Below are 23,059 nucleotides of genomic sequence, written 5' to 3'. Positions count from 1 at the left end.
ATTACACCAGAAGAGAAGAGAAGAGAAGAGAAGAGAAGAGAAGAGAAGAGAAGAGAAGAGAAGAGAAGAGAAGAGAAAGTGAAAGCATAATTTTACACCAGAAGAGAAGAGAAGAGAATAGAAGAGAAGAGAAGAGAAAGTGAAAGCATAATATTACACCAGAAGAGAAGAGAAGAGAAGTGAAGAGAAGAGAGGAGAAATAGAAAGAGAAGAAGAGAGAGAATAGAAGAGAAGTGATGAAGAGAAGTAGAGTAGAAAGAAGATGAAGAGACAGTGATAATCAGATATTATATACACCAGAAGAGAAGAGATATGATAAGAGAAGATAAGAGAGAGCATAGTAGTACACATAAGAAGAGAAGAGAATAGAAGAGAAGAGAAGAGAAGAGAAGAGAAGAGAAGAGAAGAGAAAGTGAAAGCATAATTTTACACCAGAAGAGAAGAGAAGAGAATAGAATAGAAGAAAGGAAGAAAAGTGAAAGCATAATATTACCACCAGAAGAGAAGAGAAGAGACAAGAGTAGAAGAAATAAAGAGAAGAGAAGAAGTTAAGTAATATAAAGAAGAATAAGATTAAACAAAAAAGAGAAAGAAGAAATATAAGAAAGAGAAGAGAAGATAAGAGAAGAGAAAGAAGAGAAGAGAAGAGAGAAAAGAAAAGAAGAGAAAGTGAAAGCATAATTTTACACCAGAGAGAATAGAGAGAAAGATGATAAGAGAAGAGAAGAGAAGAGAAGAGAAGAGAAGATAATAGAAGAGAATAGAAGAGAAATATGAAAGAAAAGAAGAGAAAATAAGCATAATATTACAAAAAGAAGAAAGAGAAGAAAAGAAGAAAGAGAAAGAAGAGAAGATAAGAGAAAAAGAGAATAAAGGAAAGTAATATAAGAAGAGAAGAGAAGAGAGGAGAAGAGAAGAAAAGAGAAGAGAAGAGAAAGTTAAAGCATGAAATAACAATATAGAATAGAACATGGAATGCTCAAATAGAAGGTAAAGCCATATGATAAAATATACTAAAATAGAATAGAATGTCTAGGCATTAGATGTCCATAGAATAGAATAGAATAGAATAGAATAGAATAGAATAGAATAGAATAGAATATCCATATGATGCTGGGATAGAATGTAAAGGATTACACATGAAGAGAAGAGAATAGCAGGTAAAGGTGTATGATAGAATATACTAAAATAAAATATCTAGCCCTTAAATGACAATAGAATATAATAGAGTAGAATAGAATATGCTTGAAATGCTAGAATAGAATGTAAAGTCATACGGATGGAATAGAACGTTCGCCTCACACCTCCAGGGTCGGGGTTCGATTCCCGCATCCGCCTTGTGTGTGCGGAGTTTGCATGTTCTCCCCGTGCCTCGGGGGTTTCCTCCGGGTACTCCGGTTTCCTCCCCCGGTCCAAAGACATGCATGGTAGGTTGATTGGCATCTCTGGAAAATTGTCGACAGTGTGTGGGTGAATGAGAGTGTGTGTGTGCCCTGTGATGGGTTGGCACTCCGTCCAGGGTGTATCCTGCCTTGATGCCCGATGACGCCTGAGATAGGCACAGGCTCCCCGTGACCCGAGAAGTTCGGATAAGCGGTAGAAAATGAGATGAGATGAGAGAGAATTATAGATGCATGAAAGGGCATCCATACAGAATAGAATAAAATTTAATTCATGGTACTACATGATAAAATTTGGTAATGAGGAAAACAATATTACATGATAAATTATGACTAAAACACATTGCATCTATTTTTAAAGAAACAAATAGTGGTGGAGATGATGGTGATGATGATGATGATGATGATGATCCCCAGTGTGTTTTTATGGACCAATTTGGAAGCAATACAAAACCTTCTCCATCTTTTTCTCTTAAACATAAAATGTGAGTGTTTGTCGCCGTGTGTTTCCCCTGCAGCTGTTCTACGTCTGCGATACGAACCATACGAGTCCATATGGTTCTGTTAAAGCGATTATTACCCTGCTCAGCCATAGAGACCTGTAAAAGCCTCTCGCTTTCCAGGTGCACACAGCTCGATACAGAGCTTTAGCTGAGGAAGGCCAGGCAGTTCAGTCAGGCATGATGCCAAATCTGTGCCACCTCACTCTCAATCACACAGCACAGATCCAACAGCATCTCTGTAAAACACCCTGCGAGAGCAGTTTTATTATCCCTGTGGAGAATTGTATTCTACACAATATTATATCTATATAGACTACTGTTTGTGTGAGGAGATGGTTATTAGATTTTACATTTCTTCACTCATATAGTCTACTCCTAAACATAAGGGTTCTTTGATGGGATCAGGATGCATTCATTTATGCAAAAGAAATCTCTTAACTGTGAAGATGCAGTATAGAGAACCAAGCTGAACCAAATTCCTGCCATCATGAAGAAATAAGGTTATTATTGCAAGTAGTAATTATGAATAAAAATCCTGTCATATATGTAATACTTTATGCACTTCTAGAGAAAATGGTCTTTCATGGGGTTTTTCGTATGGTGTGTGTGTGTGTGTGTGTGTGTGTGTGTGTGTGTGTGTGTGTGTGTGTGTGTGTGTGTGTGTGTGTGTGTGTGTGTGTGTGTGTGTGTGTGTGTGTGTGTGTGTGTGTGTGTGTTTGCAAATAAATTAACATCAGATGCATCATAAGTTTAGCCTTGACATAGATACAGACATGAGATGACATCGAATTAAAAAATTAACAGATTAGAACACAAACGCACGAGAAGACAGCAGATTAAATTAGATGACTAGAATAAAGTAGAAGAAATGACTGAGATATAAGATTTGTAGACTGGTCCTATTGAGCTAAGATGAGGAGGGAAGTAAGCTGGAGCGAATAAAGGAAATAAAGCGCTGCTGCATCACTCACAGACATGAAGCAAGGACTAAATACTAAGTGACGTAATTAAATGGTAGTCGCATTGCATTGTGAGCAATGCACGAGTTCAAAAATCACGCGTTTTATAATATAATAATTAATTTCCATGTCGTTCATGTAAAAAAAATTCTTTTCCTTACTTAATTGCAGTCAATAATTGGCGCATAAATGTCTAATAGAGAATCACTAAATGGGATGCGCTAAATCTTAACCAACAGAGTATAGGGTTCCTACTGATGTTCTTGGGTTGCCAGATTGGGTGTTGACGTCAATTTATATTGCTTGGAAGAAAAATGACTGGAACAAAATGAACAAATATTTAACTCGCCAGAATATCATAACTAAATCTCATAGGTACAATCTGTTACTGTTTACAGTAAATTTGGGAAATGGGAGGATGGAAATACTAGTTGTTATGGAGATGTAAGCTTTAATCTGGCAACCTCGTGCACTTCAATCTTCTTTCACACCGCATCCACGCAGCATTTACGAGCGTTTCCATCCCTAAAGGAGGGAGAGGGTCTGATTCGGGATATTTCCCCAGTCCTAATTTCTTCCTTCCAGGCTAAAATGGGAATTTGTGGCTTTGCGTTTTGTTTGGCAATCACTACGTGTCTGTGGAGGGGTGAGTAAAATAAACGTTTGCTGGATTTAATATGACACTTTAATAAAACGCGCAAAAAACGCGTAAAAGCGCAAAATGCTCATTTTTCAAAACGCGACATAAATAAAATGTTTCATCCTGTATTGCATGAAGGTGTCAGAGTTTGTAATCATTCATGAGCTAAAAACTCAACATTTCTAAACACTTCCTAGTCTTGCAGTCTTTCAGAATTTTTTTTTATTTAAAAAAAAATACATTTTTTATTCTTTTATTTTCCAAACCAACACAAAACTTTGGATTGAAACGCATTTTGTTCTCCTGCAGTAGTTTCTGATGATTGCTGAAGATTTAAGACTAATCTCGCTGCTTCGTTAAAAGCTTGAGGCCACTTAAGATGCACTTAAGACTGATTACATTGTTTCTGACTTTATGGAAAGAAAATCATGAAAATTCAGGATTTATTTAGGTTTTAAAAGACAAATTTCTATGTGTCCAGTTATTATTTGCATTCATTTTCTGTTCTTGAGTTATTTCATCAGCACATGAATATCATGAACCTAGTCACTTATGTATTCGTATACTTCAGAAAATTGCTATGAGTCGTTTTGGAAGACTATAAATCAAAATCAGAGATCTGACCTGAAGGAGTTGGTGTTGGAAATTTTAGAATAGAAAAATGGATGTCAATAAAAGATTTCATATAATAATTCTGGGAAACCGAACGCACCAACTGTATTTATGTGTAAATAGAAGTTCCATTTAAAAGGGTGTACTAACTTTTGCACATTTCAGACTTTGTACAATAAAAATCCATACACGTTTCACACACACACACACACACACACACACACACACACACACACACACACACACACACACACACACACACACACAAAATCTCAGACATTTCAATCTGCTTTGTTGGTGTATCAAATAATTTGATCTTAAAATTTGAGTTCAAATTGTTTGTTTAAGTTGAATTGCATTTCATGGATTGATCAATATGCCGAATTGCCTTTAACACAGCCATTAAGTTTTTGTTTTTTTATTAACATGAGTGCTTTGGAAAAAAAATTATTCCCTTCATTTCCTTTTTAGTAATTGATTTTGTGTTAGGTCTTTAATCACAACATAGAATTCCTTTTTTTATTATTATTACAGATGACACTCCATTCCATTTTTGTTCATCTGACAAACCTCAAATTTAATTTGCAATTACAGCTGATGCTGTGTCTCCGTATACGGAGTCTGTGCTTTTCTCAACACATCGGATCGATCTTACCATCTCTCTCTCTCTCTCTCTCTCTCTCTCTCTCTCTCTCTCTCTCTCTCTCTCTCTGTCTCGCTTTCTCTCTCTGGATGAATCACAGACACATAATCCAAAAAAAAAATGCTGATCTAATCTCACAGATGGTTGGGTGAGAGTTGATTATGAATGGTCAAACTCTTCTGGGAATTTATCCTGATACAAAGCAAGCCTTCATCTCTCCTGTATTTTGACGTCGAATGTGGCCGTCTGTAAAAGAACTCATGAGAACCACATGGCCTTTTGAACTTTCGGTGAAAAAAGTATTCACAGATATTTGATGAGCCTACATTTTTGCCTTTTCAAGGAGTGAGAAATAAAGAAAACACTCAGGGTGTGCTGTTATAGGAAAGTAATCAACGATGAGCTGGTGTGATGTGGCATCGCATGAAGGTGTTCAATAAACAGTCAGCCTAAGTGTTTTATATCAATCACAATTACATGTAATTTTTAACTGTTTATTGTTACATTTAAATTTTAATTGACTTTGAACGTTCCATGTTATCACACATTATATCAGCTATAAAAAAAACGATCATTCTTTAACCAGCTTTGCTTTTTTCTTCCCTGTTCAGCCACTTCACTTTTTTAATTTAAGTAGGTTTCAAGTAAAATAAAATGTAATTAAATAAAAGCCTTTTTGGTTCGAGCATTCACAAAAATCCACAAAATCCTCGAGAGACTTTTTACTGGTGATAATATAATGTAAAGAAAAAGAATCAAGTTATCCTTACTGAAGTCTTTCCCATGGTGGGGATTGACACTCATTGACACTCATGGAGGCTCATTCCATAAACTAGTAAATAAATACCAGCAAAACAAATATAAATCTGACAGAAAGCTACAGTATATTACAGTATATACAGTATATTAATGCTTATTTATCCCTGTGAAGAAATTGACATTTTTGGAAAAAAAATTGAAAAACAGCAATCGAATTATTTCTTCAAATAAATAAAAATTTCACAGTTCAAATGGCTTTTAAATGCTAAAAAACATCTCTTGCTGACAGCCGGTAGAGAGTTATCACCTCCAAGATTGATAAAGCTTCAAGCTCTGAAACTAAGCAGAAAGTCACTGATGAAAGTCTGGAATCAATACGCTTACATACGAACGAGCTGCTCAAGCTGTTCGAGCTTCCCCTGTGTTTCCTGATGCTGCAGATTTCCACCTCATACACTTCTTAGGCCCAGCTCGGTTCTCTCGGCTCAAACGTACTCTGAGAAAAGTGTGTTTTTGTTCACGGGATGATTAATCTGTCTGATTTGTCGTCTTCGCAGCGTCCATTCAAGGAGAGCACCAAAGGAGGCTGTATCGAGACCTCATGAAAGACTACAACCCTCTTGAGAGACCTGTGTTTAACGACACTCAGTCACTCACAGTAAACTTCAGCTTCAGCTTGATGCAGATCATGGATGTGGTAAGAAAGGCTGGAAATTCTTGCTATCGTGATTGGGGATGTATAAGCATCAGGGCTGAACATTGTACGTAGCTTTTAGGTCCTTCAGGAGCTTTGATTATAACATGTTCATACGTCAACATATAACGTGACTTGCCTTAAAACACAATTTCAAATTCAAATCAAATTTTATTTGTCACATACACAATCATAGACAGTGTTAGCGTCTGTGTTATAAAAATAGAGTCAACATTTTTAAAATGATAAAAATTTAAAAGTTAAGTATATAAAGTAGAAATAAAATGGAATTTAGAAGAAAAATACATTTAAATGTCACATGCCTTGTGATGGGTTGGCACTCCGTCCAGGGTGTATCCTGCCTTTATGCCCGATGACCCCCGAGAAGTTTGGATAAGCGGTAGAAAATGAATGAATGAATGAATGAATAAATTTAAATGGAATGAAATGTGAAAATAAAATATATTTTAATTTAATGGAAATAAAACGGAATTAAGAAGTGAAATAAATGTAAATTGAATGAAGTTTGTAAGTAAAATGAATTTTAATTGAATGGAAATAAAATTGAATTTAAAAGTTAAATAAATTTGGATTTAATTAAATGGAAATCAACTGGAATTTAGAAGTGAAATTAAATACAATACCTGTACTGTACTGTGACTACAATACAATGACCGATGATAGGAATATGAATGTGGTGATATGAATATACATTACATCATCTCACTGTTACTAACTGCTAATGAACACTCAGTAAGTAATAATCAAGTAATGGTTTGGAGCTTCATTATGAACCAAATAATAGTTACTGAGTCATATGTCACCTGGAGAGCTATTAGCTTTAAATTGTTATTGATTTTTATTAATCAGTACTAATCACCTTCTCATATTGAGCTACCTTTCGAAAAACTACCGAATGGTGCAAAAAAAACACCACTTCAGTAGCTTCAAGCTCTTTTTTTGTCATTTATTCTTAAAATAAAAAAGCTCTATTAAGAGATCTAAAAGATCTCACTAAGATCTATTACCTTTATTTTAGATATATATTTGAAATTTCATAGAATATCCCTCTATAAATCAGCTAATGTAATGCTAAGTGTTATATTATACAATAAAAACAAATCCCAAGTAAGCTACGCTGTTAGATATTTCACGATGGTATGACTTGGAAAGGAAAGTTTAACTGTTGCCTTAAATATCTAAATAAACTCAGCCTGATGATCAGCTTTGGTTCAACTAATAAGTCGTCAAGACCACGGAATATGTTAAAATGTTATATTTAAAAAACGGAGTAACTAGCATTTAATATTGGTTTTCTTTGTCGCTAATTTGGAACATTCTGGAGGGAAATTTAATGTTTGTGTATAAAATGTAGCAGTGTATATCTGCATTATATCATAGAAGATGAAGGAAAAGCAGTGTTTCACGGATCACAGGTGTGAATGTGTTTATTTTATAGCATCTTCAAATTGTTTTATGTGTTTGAAAGGAATGACCGTTGGCGATATACGAATGATAAGTGTTTGGAGTATTATTTCTGAAGTAAATGTTTAATGTAGTTATAATTGTTAGAACATCAGAAATACGATGGACTTCACTTCACATCACAAGATTGATTATAAGCTGATTAAACCTTTTAACCGTCTTGGAACCTTCTTGCTAAGCTAGCTAGCTTAACTAGCTGTATGTGATGATTAGCAAAGTGTTGCTTGTTTTGTTTTTGTTTTATTTTTTACAATTGATTCAACTGTTGTTAAATAATCTTTGAGAAATCCATGAAGTAAATTCCACTAACACGTTCTTTCGTGTCCTTCACAGATAGTTTCCGGTGGTTAGCTAACAATCTAGCTACATTACCTAATGCTAGTTATAATAGGGGTTAATGAAAAAGGGTGCTGTTTTCTTTTTATTGTGTTTTTTTATGATCTTTCCATTGCAAAGTGAAGGTATATCTAACACTGGTTCTGACATTGGGTTGAATTTTAAGAGCATTGTTAACTACACCGCTACAGGCTTATCATCCTGCAGGCGTCCTGATTCAGAGAAAGCATCAGTGCTTTTCGAGTTTTAAAATAGCCTTGTCTGATTGTTTAAGCGATAAACAGCCTGATGCATTGCACATCTCTTTTCCTAACCATAAAAGAGCCTGTAAAGATGTAGGGAACATAATCTGAGCAAGATTGTTATGCTCTTTCATATATCTTTGTTTCATTATTTTATTCCTCTGTCCATGTGCACAGGATGAGAAGAATCAAGTTCTCACAACAAACATATGGCTGCAGCTGGTGAGATGATCTTATCATACATTATGTTGTAGGTCATTAAGACCCACATTTCTTTTTTTTATCCTTTTTTTTTTTTTGGAATCCGTCACCGCCCTCATTTATGGAGGATAATAAGGACTTTGTTAGTGATATATAAAGTTACCTTTTTATGGGTGAAGGAATGGAATCCTGAGGGCTTGAAAAAAAAGAAAAGGAAGGGAGGAAAAATTTCCAACAAATGGAAACAAATACAAAGGAGGGAGATGAGAAAAACTATCATGCACAACAAATCATGAAATGAAAACAAATCTCAGAAGAATGGGAATGAATATGTGGGATAAAAAGATTAAAAAAAAAAGGAGGAAAGATTTAGAGAGTGAAAGACCCTGAGTCGAAAAAATACAAGGTATATGTTACATGTCTGAGTGTTCGTATAAACAATACATGCTAATAAATATTGGGACGAAATTCCGGTTTTGGGTATTGGGACGAAATTGTGGAAGACCATTTGGGAAACAAACTTTAGAGCTACGGATGTAACAAATACGAACACTAAACAAATAAAAAATATAGTTTGGAAAGCCTTCCAGGACAGAGATCCTATGGGACTCGAACTCAGGTGTGTGAAAGGTTTTTACTTTCATGCGATGGACCTTAGACACGGATTTTGTGTGGTGATCTTTGATAACCTGCCTGGTCAGGGTCAAAGTCAGAAAAAGGTCAAAAATGGGTTTAATATTTAGTTAAATAACCATTTTGTTATTTCTTTCTAGATAATATCAGAAACACTTATGAAAAACTACATAGTCATAAAGCTCTGAGTGTCTACTTATATATGAGCTTACAAATGTTAGTACATTTGATTAGAAATTAATAGACATTAAAATAATATCCCGTTACACATTTTAAAGCATTGCCTCTGATTTGGCTGATTACTTCACCACTGTGAGACTTGCTGTATGAGACAATGTATGTTATGTTCTCTATCCATCACCTTAAAGTGTTTCAGTCCCTTGCGTGAGAAACAAACCGGCCTTGTGGATGGCTTTGACCTTTATGTGAGCACACGGTGTCACATCAGGGAATTTGGGATGCTGAAATTACAGTTTAGAGCCTAATGAGGAAGAGTGCGCTCGTCGTGCTTATATGTCCTTATTTTAGATGAGCTCCTTATGTTTAGTGACTGAACTAAACACACCAAATAAGTAACGCCGCTCTTCATCACTGTTACTTTAACCAGCCATGCCAAAGAAAATGCCAAATTTTTTTTATTTTTATTATACCACAGAAAATTTATGTAAAAAAATAATTATAATCATAATTAATGTCCACAAAGAAGATTTATAATAATAGTAATATTAATAAAAGTAATCTCAATTTCCATTTAGATGGAAAAAAAAATAATAATAATAATATTTATTATTATTATTATTATTATTATTATTATTATTATATTGTATTTTATTTCTTTGCTGTATTTTTCTGTTGTGCTTTGAGCTGCATTTTAAACATAGTACCATATAACGTGAACACATTCTACTTTATTTAATTAATTTATTTATTTATTTATTTATTAATTAATTTATTTATTTATTCTATTTAATTAAATTTTATTATTTACTCTCCTGCATTTATCTGATTTCTGTGCATTTTATTTCACCGAATAAGTTTCAGTTCAACATTCGTCTGATATATTCCTGCTGTTGTTGTTGTTGTGCTGTCTTCCAGTACTGGTTTGATCATTACCTTAAATGGAACGTCTCGGAATATCCCGGCGTGACGAGCGTCCGATTTCCCGATAGCCAGATTTGGAAACCTGACATTTTGCTATATAACAGGTCTGTAAAACACGGCAGTCTTTGCAACCCCAGAAGTCCTGACCTTTTTTTTTATCTTTGTCTGTGTATCCAAAAGAGGTGAATAGTTTTCGACTAGAGAACGGTGTCAGAGTTTATAATGTAGGCTGGGAAATGAACTGGAAAGAAGTGCAAGGACACAAAGCCTCAGCCGTGTGCTGAAAGAATCAAGGTTTAGCCTTATTTGTCAATGTATTCCTGTACACTTTATGGAATTTTTTTTAAGATGAACTCACCTTCACCTTGTTCTCTATGCTGAATAAATTATAATCAATAATAAGTCGTTAATAACCTGAGTAGAACTGCAGTGCTCAATGAAACAGGATGAATAATAGGATCACACCTTCACAAATAGATTTTACAACCTTCACAATAAGTCGGTCTATATCAGGAGTCGTGTTTCTACTCTTACCTCGGGAGAAAAAAATTATTGTGAGGAATAAATATCACCAAATGTCAAAGTGTTTTAGATCCTATAACTGTAAAATATCACAAGGTTAAAGTGTCAGGGATTATACAATCATGTTTGCAATCTGTTAAACTTTTGAATAAAATGTATTTTCGAGGAAAACGAGGAAATGGAACAGGCTGAGAATATATGTACAGTAATCCCTCGCCACGCGGTTCAGGGTTCGCGGTTCAAGTTTCGCGGCCTCAGTGCATTGCTGATTTTTCAAAAATATTCATTGAAAAATAAAAATAAAAGCGGTTTCCCAGGATGCCAGACAAAGAGATAAACTCTCTCAGAGGCTTTGTACATACCCACGGGCACTCAGACAAGGCACATGATTGGTTCCCGGCATGAGATCTGAGCTGATTGGCTGCGCATCATCGCATCCTCTCTCAGCTTCTTCCCTTGTTGTATCTCACCACTCTCGTTCACGCCGTCAACTGTGTCTCGCGTATTGTGTTCGAAATTAACTTTTCGTTAAGCCCTTACGATGCCTCCTAAGCGCCGTGCCCCTGCGAAAGATTCATCTAGTGAGCCCAAGAGGAAGAGGAAGATGATGACCATCAGTGAAAAGGTCAAACTTAGGGCCAATCCTACTTTGCGGATTTTCACCTATCGAGAGGGGTTCCGGTCCCCATTAACCGCGATAAACGAGGGATCACTGTAGCCCATATATAAGGACCAACACAGAACAGATGAATACTCACATTTGGTAACGGACCAATGACAAAACACGACTAAAACACAGAATAGAAACATTAGCACAAGGAATCAAGAGCAACACATGATGCGGTTCGAACAGAGACGGTATATACGGGTGCACGTCATAACAGGTGTGAAAGAAATAAACCTTTCAGAGGCTCACCAGTGGTAGGCTGCAGGACATATTTTAACCTCATCCACTCCTATGGTCGTGAGTGGAGAAGCTGAACTTACATTTTATGTCCAAAAAAGAATTTTATGTCACAAGAATACTGAAAACCAGGAGTAGGAAAGAACAAAAAGAAAAAAAAAACATCAGAAACATTAAATAAATAAATAAATAAATAAATAAATAAATAAATAAATAAATAAATGCTATATTGACTTGGTGTACAGAGCAAATACATTTTAATCTAGTTTATGTGCACTGAGAGACTTTTTATAATGCTGCAAGTGTGCATGTTTGCAGCATTTGGCAGACACTCTTCCCCGGAGCAACTTACATTTTTATCCCACTTTATACAACTGAGCAATTAAGATTTGAAGGCTTTTGCTCAGGGGCTCAGCAGTGACATTGTTGTGGATCTGAGGTTCGAGCTCACAACTTTTTGACCAGTATTCCAGCATCTTAACCACTAGACTACAACAACCTGGGGGTGTTTAATCAATAACCTAGTGATTGAGAGCGTGGCAGGGTTATGGATCGTTTGGAAGAAAGTGTAAGGTATTACAGACAAAATCTCCCTTTAAGTGTGTGTGTGTGTGTGTGTGTGTGTGTGTGTGTGTGTGTGTGTGTGTGTGTGTGTGTGTGTGTGTGTGTGTGTGTGTGTGTGTGTGTGTTTTAGTGTGTCATTGGTATAGAATACACTGAATAGTTGAGCTACTGATAGATATTAGAATCTAACATCACTAGCCATTACTGCTAATAACATGCTTTGCTTATTGCATGTGTTTTTCTGTTGGCTCTTTGTGTTTTCCGCAGTGCTGACGAGCGATTCGATGCCACCTTTCACACCAACGTGCTAGTCAGCTCCAACGGCGCCTGCCAATACTTACCACCAGGTACTATACAGTAGTTCTGTTTCCTACAGTTACGAATAGTAACTGTTAATATTATTTGTTATATTATATTGTTATAATATTCCTATAGTGAGGAATCGAAAGAGCAGATTGCCGATTAGCATTCGTTTGACTGCGTAGATCTGTCGCACAGCTCTGCAGGGTCTCTGATGGATCCTGACGTTACTAGATCACTCAAAGTGTGAGAGCAGACTCGTCTGACTCTCACACTCTTGGTTTGCTCCTCCATGCTTCCTGTGCCCGGGTGAACTCAGCTCTCCGGAAGATAAATCAACGCGTGTGAGAATTAATGTTCCAGAAATTACTCCTTTCTTTTTTTTAATGATGTGATATCCAATGGCCTTTACGCGTATGTACTGTATGAGCTTTTTCAGAGCTCTCTGCTTTAATACATAAAGAGGTTGGAGTCTGAGCGTGGTGAGATTTATGCGTGTTTACTACCAATAAATTAAATTTATGACCGACTCTAGTCTGGTTTAATTCAAGCTTGTGACATTTCTCCTCTCTGTAAATCCACAGGAGTTCTCTGCAGTTGTGTTAATTGAATCATCATTTATTTTTCCCCTCCTTAAAGCTTACACTATAATTTACAGCATATTATTTCATATTCACCTATTAATAAATAATTACTTGAAGAAACTTTGCATTTAAAGCTTTGGTTTGTATTATTTTTTTTTTTTTTAGAGCATGTGAGGTGAATTGCAATTGAATTGAAAATACGTTTATTATGTTGCATGAACCCACCACACCGTCTTGGTGCAAAGTATGTACAAAATGTAAACTGGTGCTTTGTATTGATATTGGAATTGTTTATATGAACATATTGCAATTTATACACAAAGAAAGAAAAATTCCTCAAAATTCTTATTATAAATACACATATTTGAATATTTCCACCTTTTATGGGTCAGCTTTCAGACTGCTTTTCTAACAGAGAGGATTGAATTAAGTTCGATTACACAAATATTTCTTCAATCCCCTGTGCATCCATTTCCACAGGTATCTTTAAGAGCACGTGCCACATCGACGTGCGGTGGTTTCCCTTCGATGTCCAGCGGTGCGACCTGAAGTTTGGCTCTTGGACATACGGTGGCTGGTCTCTGGACCTGCAAATGATTGAGGCTGACATCACAGGCTATATAGCTAACGGAGAATGGGATCTAGTAGGTAAGAAAAATTTGTATCAGTGAAAAAAAAAAATAAATCAGACCTGAAATCAGACCATTTTGATCTGAGAGCAGTGAGATGTAGGCATATAAAATTATTTATGGCTCTATTCCAGGCTTTTCTCACCTCTTATGAACCTCTCAGTGCCATGAGGAGTGTTTGCTGTGTTTTGAGTTTCCTGCCATGTGGTCCTTTTTTTAAATTCTTTATGAAGTCTTGTTGATTATATTCATAGACTTTATTTTCTTAGTTCCATTTTTAATAGACCTGATTTTCATCCTTGGCTGGTTTCCTGTATTTTTATCTGTCATGTCCATGCTGGAATCAGCGGCAAACTAGATTACCCATAACACCACATGGCCTGCAAACATGACCGCCAGAGACTCCAGCTCCCTTTACACACAGTCGCTCTCACCTGACACAGTCAGAATATAGTATCAGTATTTCACCTAACTGTGAAGTATCCTTACCAGTCGTTCCTTTGAAGAACGAAGCATGTATTTGTCACAGAACACTTGTTACTTGTTATAAATTTTGGGTCAGAGTGCAGAGGCAGCCAGGATACAGCTCCCTGGAGCAGAATGGGTAAGGGTCTTAGTCAAGGGCCCAACAATGGCAGTTTGACAGTCCTGGTGCTTGAGCCTCCAACCTTCCAGTCAACAACCAGACATCCTTATCTATAGGGACTTACGTTTGAATTATTTATACAACTGAGCAGTTGAGGGTTAAAGGCTTTGTACACAACAAGGGATTTGAACTTACAGCCGGTTGAGCAGTACTCCAAAGTCTTAGTCCCTGAGCTTCCACTTACCCATGCTTTTATAGACTACATTAGGGGACAGTGATGGCACAAGTGGTTAAGGCTCTGGGTTGTTGATCAGAGGGTTGGGGTTCAAGCTCCACCACTGCCAAACTGCTACCGTTGGAGGAATTGAGCAAGGCCCTTGCAAGGGGTTCTGTATCATAGCTGATCCAAACCACCTCTGTTGGGATATGTGAAGAAAAGGATCCTCTCTGCTGTAATGTACAGTATATGTGGTGCTAATAAAGGGTTCTATTTATCAGTTTCATTCACTAAGAACATAGACAAAAGATTATGATTATTGCCTATTTTCCACATTTTTGGATAGTTTGCAAGCTCCTGCAATCAAAATAAATAATCTGCATTCACATCCTTATTTACAATCAGACATGAATGAGAGATGATCCATGTTTACAAACTTTTATTATAAAGTCACAAGAGTAGGCATGCAGCTACATATGAAGCTTGTGGGACCAAGAAACACAGAAGGCACATTACTTAATTAGAGTGTATTAAACAAGTTCATTCAATCACCTTTAATAAACAATTTATTCTTGTCAGTTAATTAACTTTCAAATAATCAATGTCACAAGAAGAAGCTCTATTTCTTAGTTTAAGTTACAAGTGGATTTATTTACTATAATCCCTTGAACAGGTGTCTTGCCTTAGGAGTGAAATGTAGCTACGGGGCAAATTATTTAGCCTCGTTGCTCCAGTGAGCCTTCGTGCCCTTTGGTTGAATTCATGGTGAAAGAGTATAAAGCTGATTATTAATTTGTGGAGGGAACAAATGGTGCCAATTTCATTTGTTTCCCATCTATAAGATGATTTCCAAAATATCCCTGTAAAAAAGGGCATACTGTCGTTCAGAGGTACCAGGTCGCAGGAACGAAAGATTCTACGACTGCTGTAAGGAACCGTACCCGGATGTGACATTTACGGTGGTGATGCGCAGAAGAACGCTGTACTACGGTCTAAACCTGCTCATCCCATGTGTCCTTATCTCTACACTGGCTCTGCTCGTCTTCCTCCTGCCTGCGGATTCGGGCGAGAAAATCTCCCTCGGTGAGTGAAATCTGCAGAATCATCACAACCTCACACGGCGAAGCAGCTTCCCCATCGCTCAGTGATCCTGAAAAACCAAAGATGTTCACTTTCATTATTACACCGTAGCAGAAAGCTTAGATTTTCACAAACGAAAGGCCATGTTAAAATGAATTCTGTTAAAATGTCAAGGTGTTCTTTAGATTCAGCAAGTGTGAAATGTCAAGAGTGATTTAAGGTCAGATTTTGTTGTATACTTATGAAACAGTCATGAAATGCAACCCAAGAGCAATACAGTTTATTCAAGTTTAATTTAAGTGTAAAAATGTAGAAATGGAGAGAAGGACTGTAATATGCAAGGATTAAAGGCCATGTATACACTCATTCAGCGTATTCTTTTACAAACCAACGTTAGTATTCGTGGTGGGGATCAATTCAGAAGGAGGCAGTAACAAACGAGGATAATCCATTATGATTAAAAAACAAAACCATAAAGGAGGTAAAAACCAGGAAAAAAGACCTCTATGTCACAACGAGAGAACGGAACATACGAGTATACAGTATAAAGACAAACTAATGAAGAGATGAACACAGAACAGGTGAACACATTAGGTATGTCCACAAAAGCACACAATGCAGCTCAAAGTGTTCAGAAGGGAAATTGTCATGAGTACACTAGACAGGAAGGCATGTCTCCGTGCAATTCCCAAGTCTGGATAAAATGGGTGGGTAAAAACCTGTGCCAGAATTAATTATGCAGTTTGGATGATTTGCTGTAGCGACCTTGAACAGGGAGCATCTGGACAACAACGACTCTAGGTAGGAAGTCACCTGCCGTTTTTTTAGTTGTTTTACTAGAAATCATAGATATGAAACTTATGTCTAAAATCATTTTGTCAGAAAGCCATTTTGAATCCATATTCATAATTTACACATACAGGATTTGGCAGATGCCCTTATCCTGAGCGGCTCACATTTATCTGAGTTATACAGCGACTGTGGGTTAAGCACCTTGTTCAGGTGCCCAGCAGTGGCAACTCGGTGGTCCTCGGATTTAAACTCACGACCTTCCAATCTGTAGTTCAACACTTTAACCAATAGTCTAACACATCCCCAGGTAATGCCTCCTTGTTGAACTGCTCTGTTACATGGTTCTCACCTTGTTCAAGTTAAATACAAAAGATAAGTGACTGTTCAAGACAGAGTGTTCCCAAGATGGTCGCTAAACAGACGCAGGACATCGAAATGACATCTTAAGGTTAATTAATGCTTTTTTTATAGCGTAAAACAGGTTGATAGACAGGTTGTGAAATACCGATATCTCCACTAGGTCACTGAATTTTCAGCGCATTATTTTGCTGGTTCCTTCGAAGCTGATTATTTTGTCTCAGACATTGTCGCAGCTGACTAAGCATTCAGTATCAGGCTTTGTCTTGATCGGCTCTTGAAATAATTTAAAGTCCTCATATGCTGTCTTTGAAATGCCTTCCAGTCTTCTGAGGGGGTTCAAAATAAAATAAAATAAAAAAATCTTTGGACTCAACAAAACAAAACAAAATCTGACATCACACGAAGAAGCCGCATTACAGCGAACCTTGTACTCGAGTAACTAAAGTAAATATAATTTGTTACTTTCCATCCGATTGCTTGAAACACTAAGAACAATTAACCGGTGCATCTTTAAAGCTAATGAGCCAGCAAGCTTATAGATTATTCACAAGATCCCTCTGTTTTGCTGCACGTTGCCAGAAGTGAGACCTTTTCCTTTATAATGTGCTCATTTCTACATTCCTACTGCTGCTGCTCTTTTTTGCTGACGTTACTAAACCCTATAAACATCACAGGTGACATGGAGAACTGCCACCGAAGCAAGCAGAGTACATGACAATTTATGCAGTCTGCTCTGCCGGCTGAGACAAACGACCGGCAGTGAGATTGATAGTGGAGTTAGACGTCTCATCCGTGATCGATGTAGGTAGGGAGCTCTGCCTGACCAACACCTTTATTTTCCGTCTCAGTAAGTTCAAAAGGAGCCGGTGTGCTGCACAGCGGCCGTTACTCCACCAGGCAGAGTCTGAAATCGTAGTCGAGTTTGATTACTTTTTTCATTCTATCAACCCTTAAATTGTATTACTGTGGTGGTCTGTCTGCCAGGATGATGTCATGCTCAGAGCCATTCATTGGCAGCGAGAATACAGAGAATTTTAAAGGTTAATTTATGTACTTTTGGGGCCTAGTTTGCTTTAAATGTAAGTGTAACTCTCTGATTTGAATCCCAAGGTGAGTTTTTATTAATATTGTCGAGAACTTAACATTTATATCAGAGACTCAGCAAATGATCTTTAAAATCTTTTACAGCTCTATACATTTTTAATTTATTTTAAGCGACCTATGATTTATAAATCGTTGTTTAAGTTGATGTTGTTGGGGTTTTTTTTGGATGTTGCACAGTCATAAGGCACCATGTTTAACTCCTCGTTCGGAACAGGGCATTCACTAAATTCCAGGGGTTTCGTTACCACGACGTAAAGTGGGCGTGTTTCTGGAGGTCTTGGAAAAACGCTCTCTTTCAAAAAAAGAGTATACTACGAAGGACAAAACAGTCATACGGGTAGATTTATTTTAGAAAACAAATAAACAACCAAAAACTATGGTTAGGGTTAGGGTTAGGGTATCAAATAGGCCACGCCTACCCGATGACGCAATATCTGTTACACTGTTCTGAAATCCCTGGAAATAAGTGCATCCCTTCGGAACAGTAGAGTTATTAGCCCTAGTGGTCAATAATGGGAACTACAATAAGGTATACTAGTCTATTGTCTATTGGGGCAGATATAATGTTGCACCCCCCCCTCTCTCTCTATGACACACTTGTCTAAAATTGAACTTTTGTTTAAAAATCTGTCTTGTCCTTGAATATCCAGGAAGAGGATGTGATCAGCTATTTTAATCTGTCCTGTTTTCTAGCTAGCTTTTTAACTATTCAGGCTGATAATGTGTCTTTTGAGTGCAAACCAGAAACCATTATAATAGAGACTTAAAAGAAAAGTCTGATTTTAATTCAATTCAGTTTATTTGTATAGCGTTTTCAACAATGGAACATACAGAAGCATAGAAGAAGCGTTGAGAGGAAACAGACCCAGAAAGGAACCTCGTCCTCATTTGGGTGGCACTGGACAGGAAATAATGTAATATAAATAACGTTCTTCCTCCAACAGTTTATAGACATATGGAATTGTGCAACCAAGAGCTTCTGAGGAACCGACAGGTCAAAGTTATTCCTGAGTTCACCACAGACTGCCGATGTTCACTGTTGAAGACCGGAGCACACGACGATGACGCAACAGCAGTTTCAATTTTAGATCCATCTGAAGCATGTCTAAAAATATTTGTGAGGTTCTTTGTTGAAATTTGTATTCTTATTGAAAGTGTGTGTATATAAAGTTACTTTGCTCAAGTTCATTCAAGTCTGGTTAACATTTAATTCATTAATATTCAGGAGCTGTTATTTTAATGTCTTCACGTTCAACCAAAATTCACGGTCACAAGCCAACTCCTGAGCAATTGCAGATTATCCTGAATAAAGCAGATCTTTAAAATGCATCAGTGTAAAAAAAAGATGGTGTGTGTGTGTGTATGCGTAATGAGTGTTTTCGTTCCCAGGAATCACAGTTTTGCTCTCACTGACTGTCTTCATGCTGCTGGTGGCTGAAATCATGCCTGCGACATCCGACTCTGTGCCTTTAATCGGTAAGTCTAATACAGTGAGGCGGGTATTTAGAGCAAAAAGGAATATAATTAAAACAAAGCTAATTCCAAGCATGATTTGTATCAGCGACAGCTTGGAAGTCGAATAAAGGAGGGATTTACTCTGAAGCTGACTTACACACCTCACTCTTTCCAGTCTATCTGAAGTTATTTAATTATTTATAGTAGTTGAATAACTGAATAAAAACCTGCAGCTTTTGGGGTTGAGAGACATTCAGGATGGACTTGTGGGTAAAGTGAGTGGCACTATTACTATGCTAATGTGGAGGATGGAGAATAAAATTTGTGATTTCTCATAGAGGATGTTTATAAATTAGTGCTTCTGGTGTCTTTCTCTCAAGCCCAGTATTTTGCCACTACCATGGTTATTGTGGGGTTGTCGGTAATAGCCACAGTTTGGGTCCTACAGTACCACTACCATGATCCCGATGGAGGGCAAATGCCAAGATGGGTGAGCTATTTTTAATCAAAATAATACTTCTATATCATTTTACTTCGTTTTATTTATGTTATTAATAACATAATTTATATAAACAATAATCCAGATATATAACGATTGAGCAAAAATGTTACCCAGATATAAACAAATGTAGAGCTGAGACGAAGTTGAGTTGTTCCCAAACAAAATCTCTTCATATTAAATCATATAGAATTTTAAAACTCACATCATGTGGAAGTAAATTAAGCATTCGGTGGAAGATAAAAATAGCTTAAATAAATAATTCTTTGGGGGGGGGCAGTAAAATAAATAAATCCTGTGAAACAAATCATGGGAAAATAGAATTAATTAATTAATTATAACAAAGACATCATTTGAAAATGAACACATTGTTTGGAATCATGTGGTGAAAAACATTAAGATAAATTCATTATTATGGGAAATTACATGTGATATGAAATGAATCATAACAAAAAAATATGTGAAAATAAATTAATCACTTAAGGAAAAGATCTTATGAAATAAAATAAATTCTTAATTTTGGGAAGAATTAATCTGAAATAAAAGAATCATTTGGGGGAAGATTTTAGTGAAAATAAATATATCATTTGCAGGAAAAAAATCAAATTAAAATGAGTGACTCAAGTAGAACAAAAATATATGACTCACATGATTATACCTTTTTGAAATTTGTGAATTTTCTTTGAGAGAATTTTATCATTCTGTTTTTATTTCTCCAGACACGTGTGGTGCTGGTGAACTGGTGCGCCTGGTTCTTGCGGATGAAAAGGCCGGGCGAGAAGCGAGTGTGCTCAGCATGCCACGACAAGCGTCCACGCAGCAGCGTCTCCAGTGTAGAACCGACCAATGGAAACATTCTCTACATGGGCCTGCGTGGTATGGAGAGCCTGCCTTGTGCCACGTCACCCGACTCTGGGGTGGTGTGCGCACGCCTGATGGGTGCATCCGAAGAAGCTCCGTCAGTGAGCAGCGGTCAGGGAGACACAGAGCTGTCCAAGATCCTGGACGAGGTGCGTTACATTACTAAGAGATTCCATGACCAGGATGAAGAGGAGTCTTTGTGCAGCGAGTGGAAGTTTGCCGCCTCAGTTATCGACCGCTTGTGTCTCATGGCCTTTTCCATGTTCACCGTCCTCTGCACCATCGGCATCCTCATGTCAGCCCCGAATTTCATCGAAGCAATTTCCAAAGACTTCTTCACTTAAACACCGTGTGTGTGTGTGTGTAGTTTTTCCGGCAGCAAGTCAGAGATGTAGTTCAGCCAAAATGAAATAGACACACTTTTTCCTTTAATGAATTTAAGCAGCTAAGACACAGCTTCTCATACTGATTAAGAAAAACGTCAGACACTGCGAGTAACCCTGGGTCGTTCTAAACCCTGTGTTTAATCCCACGCAGAAGAACATTTCACACTGTGCGGATAACCGGCTTTTTACCCGGGGGTATGAAAACTTCAGAATTAACCAGAAATTAAACAGCATGTGCTTCATATCACATGATTTATACAGCCACGTGTGAACAGTAGTTAAAATTGAAAAGATAAAAATAATGTCAAATGGTGACAGAAATCGGGTCAGTTAGAAGAGAACTTTATGTCTTTTCAGGACAGATTGTACATCAGTCAGAAATAATAAGAGTATTTAAGAACTGACTAAAGAATTAGTAGAAGTTTGATATCAGCGAACGTCTGGTCGACTACACGACAAAGATGATAAGGCCAAAACAAATTAGAAACCTATAAAAAAAAAAAAAAAAAAGGGAAACAATATCTGTATAATCTGTGTTTTCCTTCTTTCTTTCTACCTGTTGTGAAAGCATGCGAAAGACTTTGTTGATGGCACAAGTATGCAAATATGACGGTTAAGCCAGGTGATAGGAATGTAACGGTTATGAAGAGTCAGGATTAAATGTAAACCCTAAATAAAGTATTATACTAGCAGTGTGAAATGTCACACAAGGTAACATTTGAGTCTGTTTATAAGGAGTTTACTAGGACCCAGTGGAGCTATTTGAGTGTGGAAAGCTTGTCTTGGCTGATTAAATTTTAATTTCTTAGCTGAAATTAGTAATGAATAGAATAAATGACTTGCAACACTTAACAGTCTGGTGTTCTTTTAGTTAAATAAGTGTGTAGTGTTTTCGTAACTTTTCATATAATCGATTATAATCGCAATAATCTAAACTCAGTAGATAGACTTATCTTACACACCGATAAAGATCTGCATTTCTTATTTATATTATTTTAATTGAAGAAATACATAAAGCAATATTTCAGTTTCTTTTCATGTATTTAGTGCACAGAGTGATCACTGTATCCTTGTATCTGATGTGGATGATGTGTTTAATTTTCAAACTTAACGCTAGGAAAATCCAATATAAGACATCATGAAGCTTTGTAGGTCTGAATTTCCTTTTTCCTTTTTTTTCAAAGTGTGTGTGTGCCTTTATGATGTAGAGTGACAAATAAACATATTTTTTTATAACTTAGAAAAATAAAATCACTGTGGTTCCTTAAAATGATATAAGGATAAAAATAAAGAAAGGATAATAGATGGAAGTGCATTGAAATTTACTACACGTGATGAACACAATACACACACTTAGAGGTTTATTAATAACCTAATAACTATACGAGAGCACATCATAAAACAGAAACGAAATAGTTTCCATGATGTGCTTTATATGTATGAAGTAACAGAAAAATAAAAAATAATGCTGTCTCATGATACAACCTAATAAAAGCTAAGGATTCTGTTAACTCTTCTACATTGACATGTTTTTCTGTAACATCACCTGACATCCCAAAGTCTTATATGCTTCATACCACAGCAATTACGCATTATAATTTACATCTACAATTATAGAGTATATATGTTTCTAATAAACACTTAATTCATTTAGAGTAATGTATAAAGATGTAAAACATACAAAGCAAGGTAATGCTTCCCATCAGACACATTATAGTAGCTATAAACAGTCCTTCCCTCATCAGCATCTCTCTCTCTTTTTTTTTTTAGACAAATCATGAAGCACAAACCAGTGTTATTAAGTTGGAAAGTTACAGCTATGCCAGACACTGGATTTTAACATAAAAAATGTTAAATATATCCCGAAAGACTCTGTTTACTGTGACCCAAGGCTCAATAAAGTGACGCACTATGCCATCTGCTGACTGACTGTGATAATAAATCATAGCTTTTATTACAAGTGATTATATTACATGTAAATCTAAGTGTGTCCATACATTTGTTGATA

General features: G+C 36.6%; 1 protein-coding gene across 4 annotated transcripts; it reads left to right on the top strand.

The window, feature by feature from the left end:
- Positions 1-1,051: 1,051 nt before the first annotated feature.
- chrna7a (cholinergic receptor, nicotinic, alpha 7a (neuronal)) lies at positions 1,052-22,562 on the top strand. Of its 4 annotated transcripts, none has more exons than XM_027153236.2 (10): positions 1,052-1,160; positions 6,074-6,213; positions 8,451-8,495; positions 10,203-10,312; positions 12,466-12,545; positions 13,563-13,730; positions 15,403-15,597; positions 19,240-19,326; positions 19,686-19,795; positions 20,524-22,562. In XM_027153236.2, exons 2-10 carry the CDS (start codon positions 6,118-6,120, stop codon positions 21,007-21,009), a joined length of 1,377 nt encoding a protein of 458 aa, XP_027009037.1. In that variant the 5' UTR covers positions 1,052-1,160; positions 6,074-6,117; the 3' UTR covers positions 21,010-22,562. The 4 variants fall into 4 exon arrangements, with proteins under 4 accessions (XP_027009037.1, XP_027009036.1, XP_027009038.1 ...); XM_027153235.2 differs by lacking the exon at positions 1,052-1,160 and adding an exon at positions 3,351-3,508; XM_027153237.2 differs by lacking the exons at positions 1,052-1,160; positions 19,686-19,795 and adding an exon at positions 3,351-3,508 and having other exon boundaries at positions 20,524-20,968.
- Positions 22,563-23,059: the final 497 nt, after the last annotated feature.

This window comes from Tachysurus fulvidraco, chromosome 2 (assembly GCF_022655615.1).
Source record: "Tachysurus fulvidraco isolate hzauxx_2018 chromosome 2, HZAU_PFXX_2.0, whole genome shotgun sequence".
Classification (NCBI taxonomy): Eukaryota; Metazoa; Chordata; class Actinopteri; order Siluriformes; family Bagridae; genus Tachysurus; species Tachysurus fulvidraco.
The sequence above is the reverse complement of the archived record's forward strand: the minus strand, read 5'-3'. Positions and strand labels throughout refer to the sequence as shown.

Coding starts and splice junctions, on each gene's coding strand:
- chrna7a (XM_027153235.2), top strand. CDS start 3,454: ATGGGAATTTGTGGCTTTGCGTTTTGTTTGGCAATCACTACGTGTCTG. Junction 8,496..10,202: donor CAAACATATGGCTGCAGCTG/GTGAGATGATCT, acceptor GCTGTCTTCCAG/TACTGGTTTGATCATTACCT. Junction 10,313..12,465: donor GACATTTTGCTATATAACAG/GTCTGTAAAACA, acceptor TGTTTTCCGCAG/TGCTGACGAGCGATTCGATG.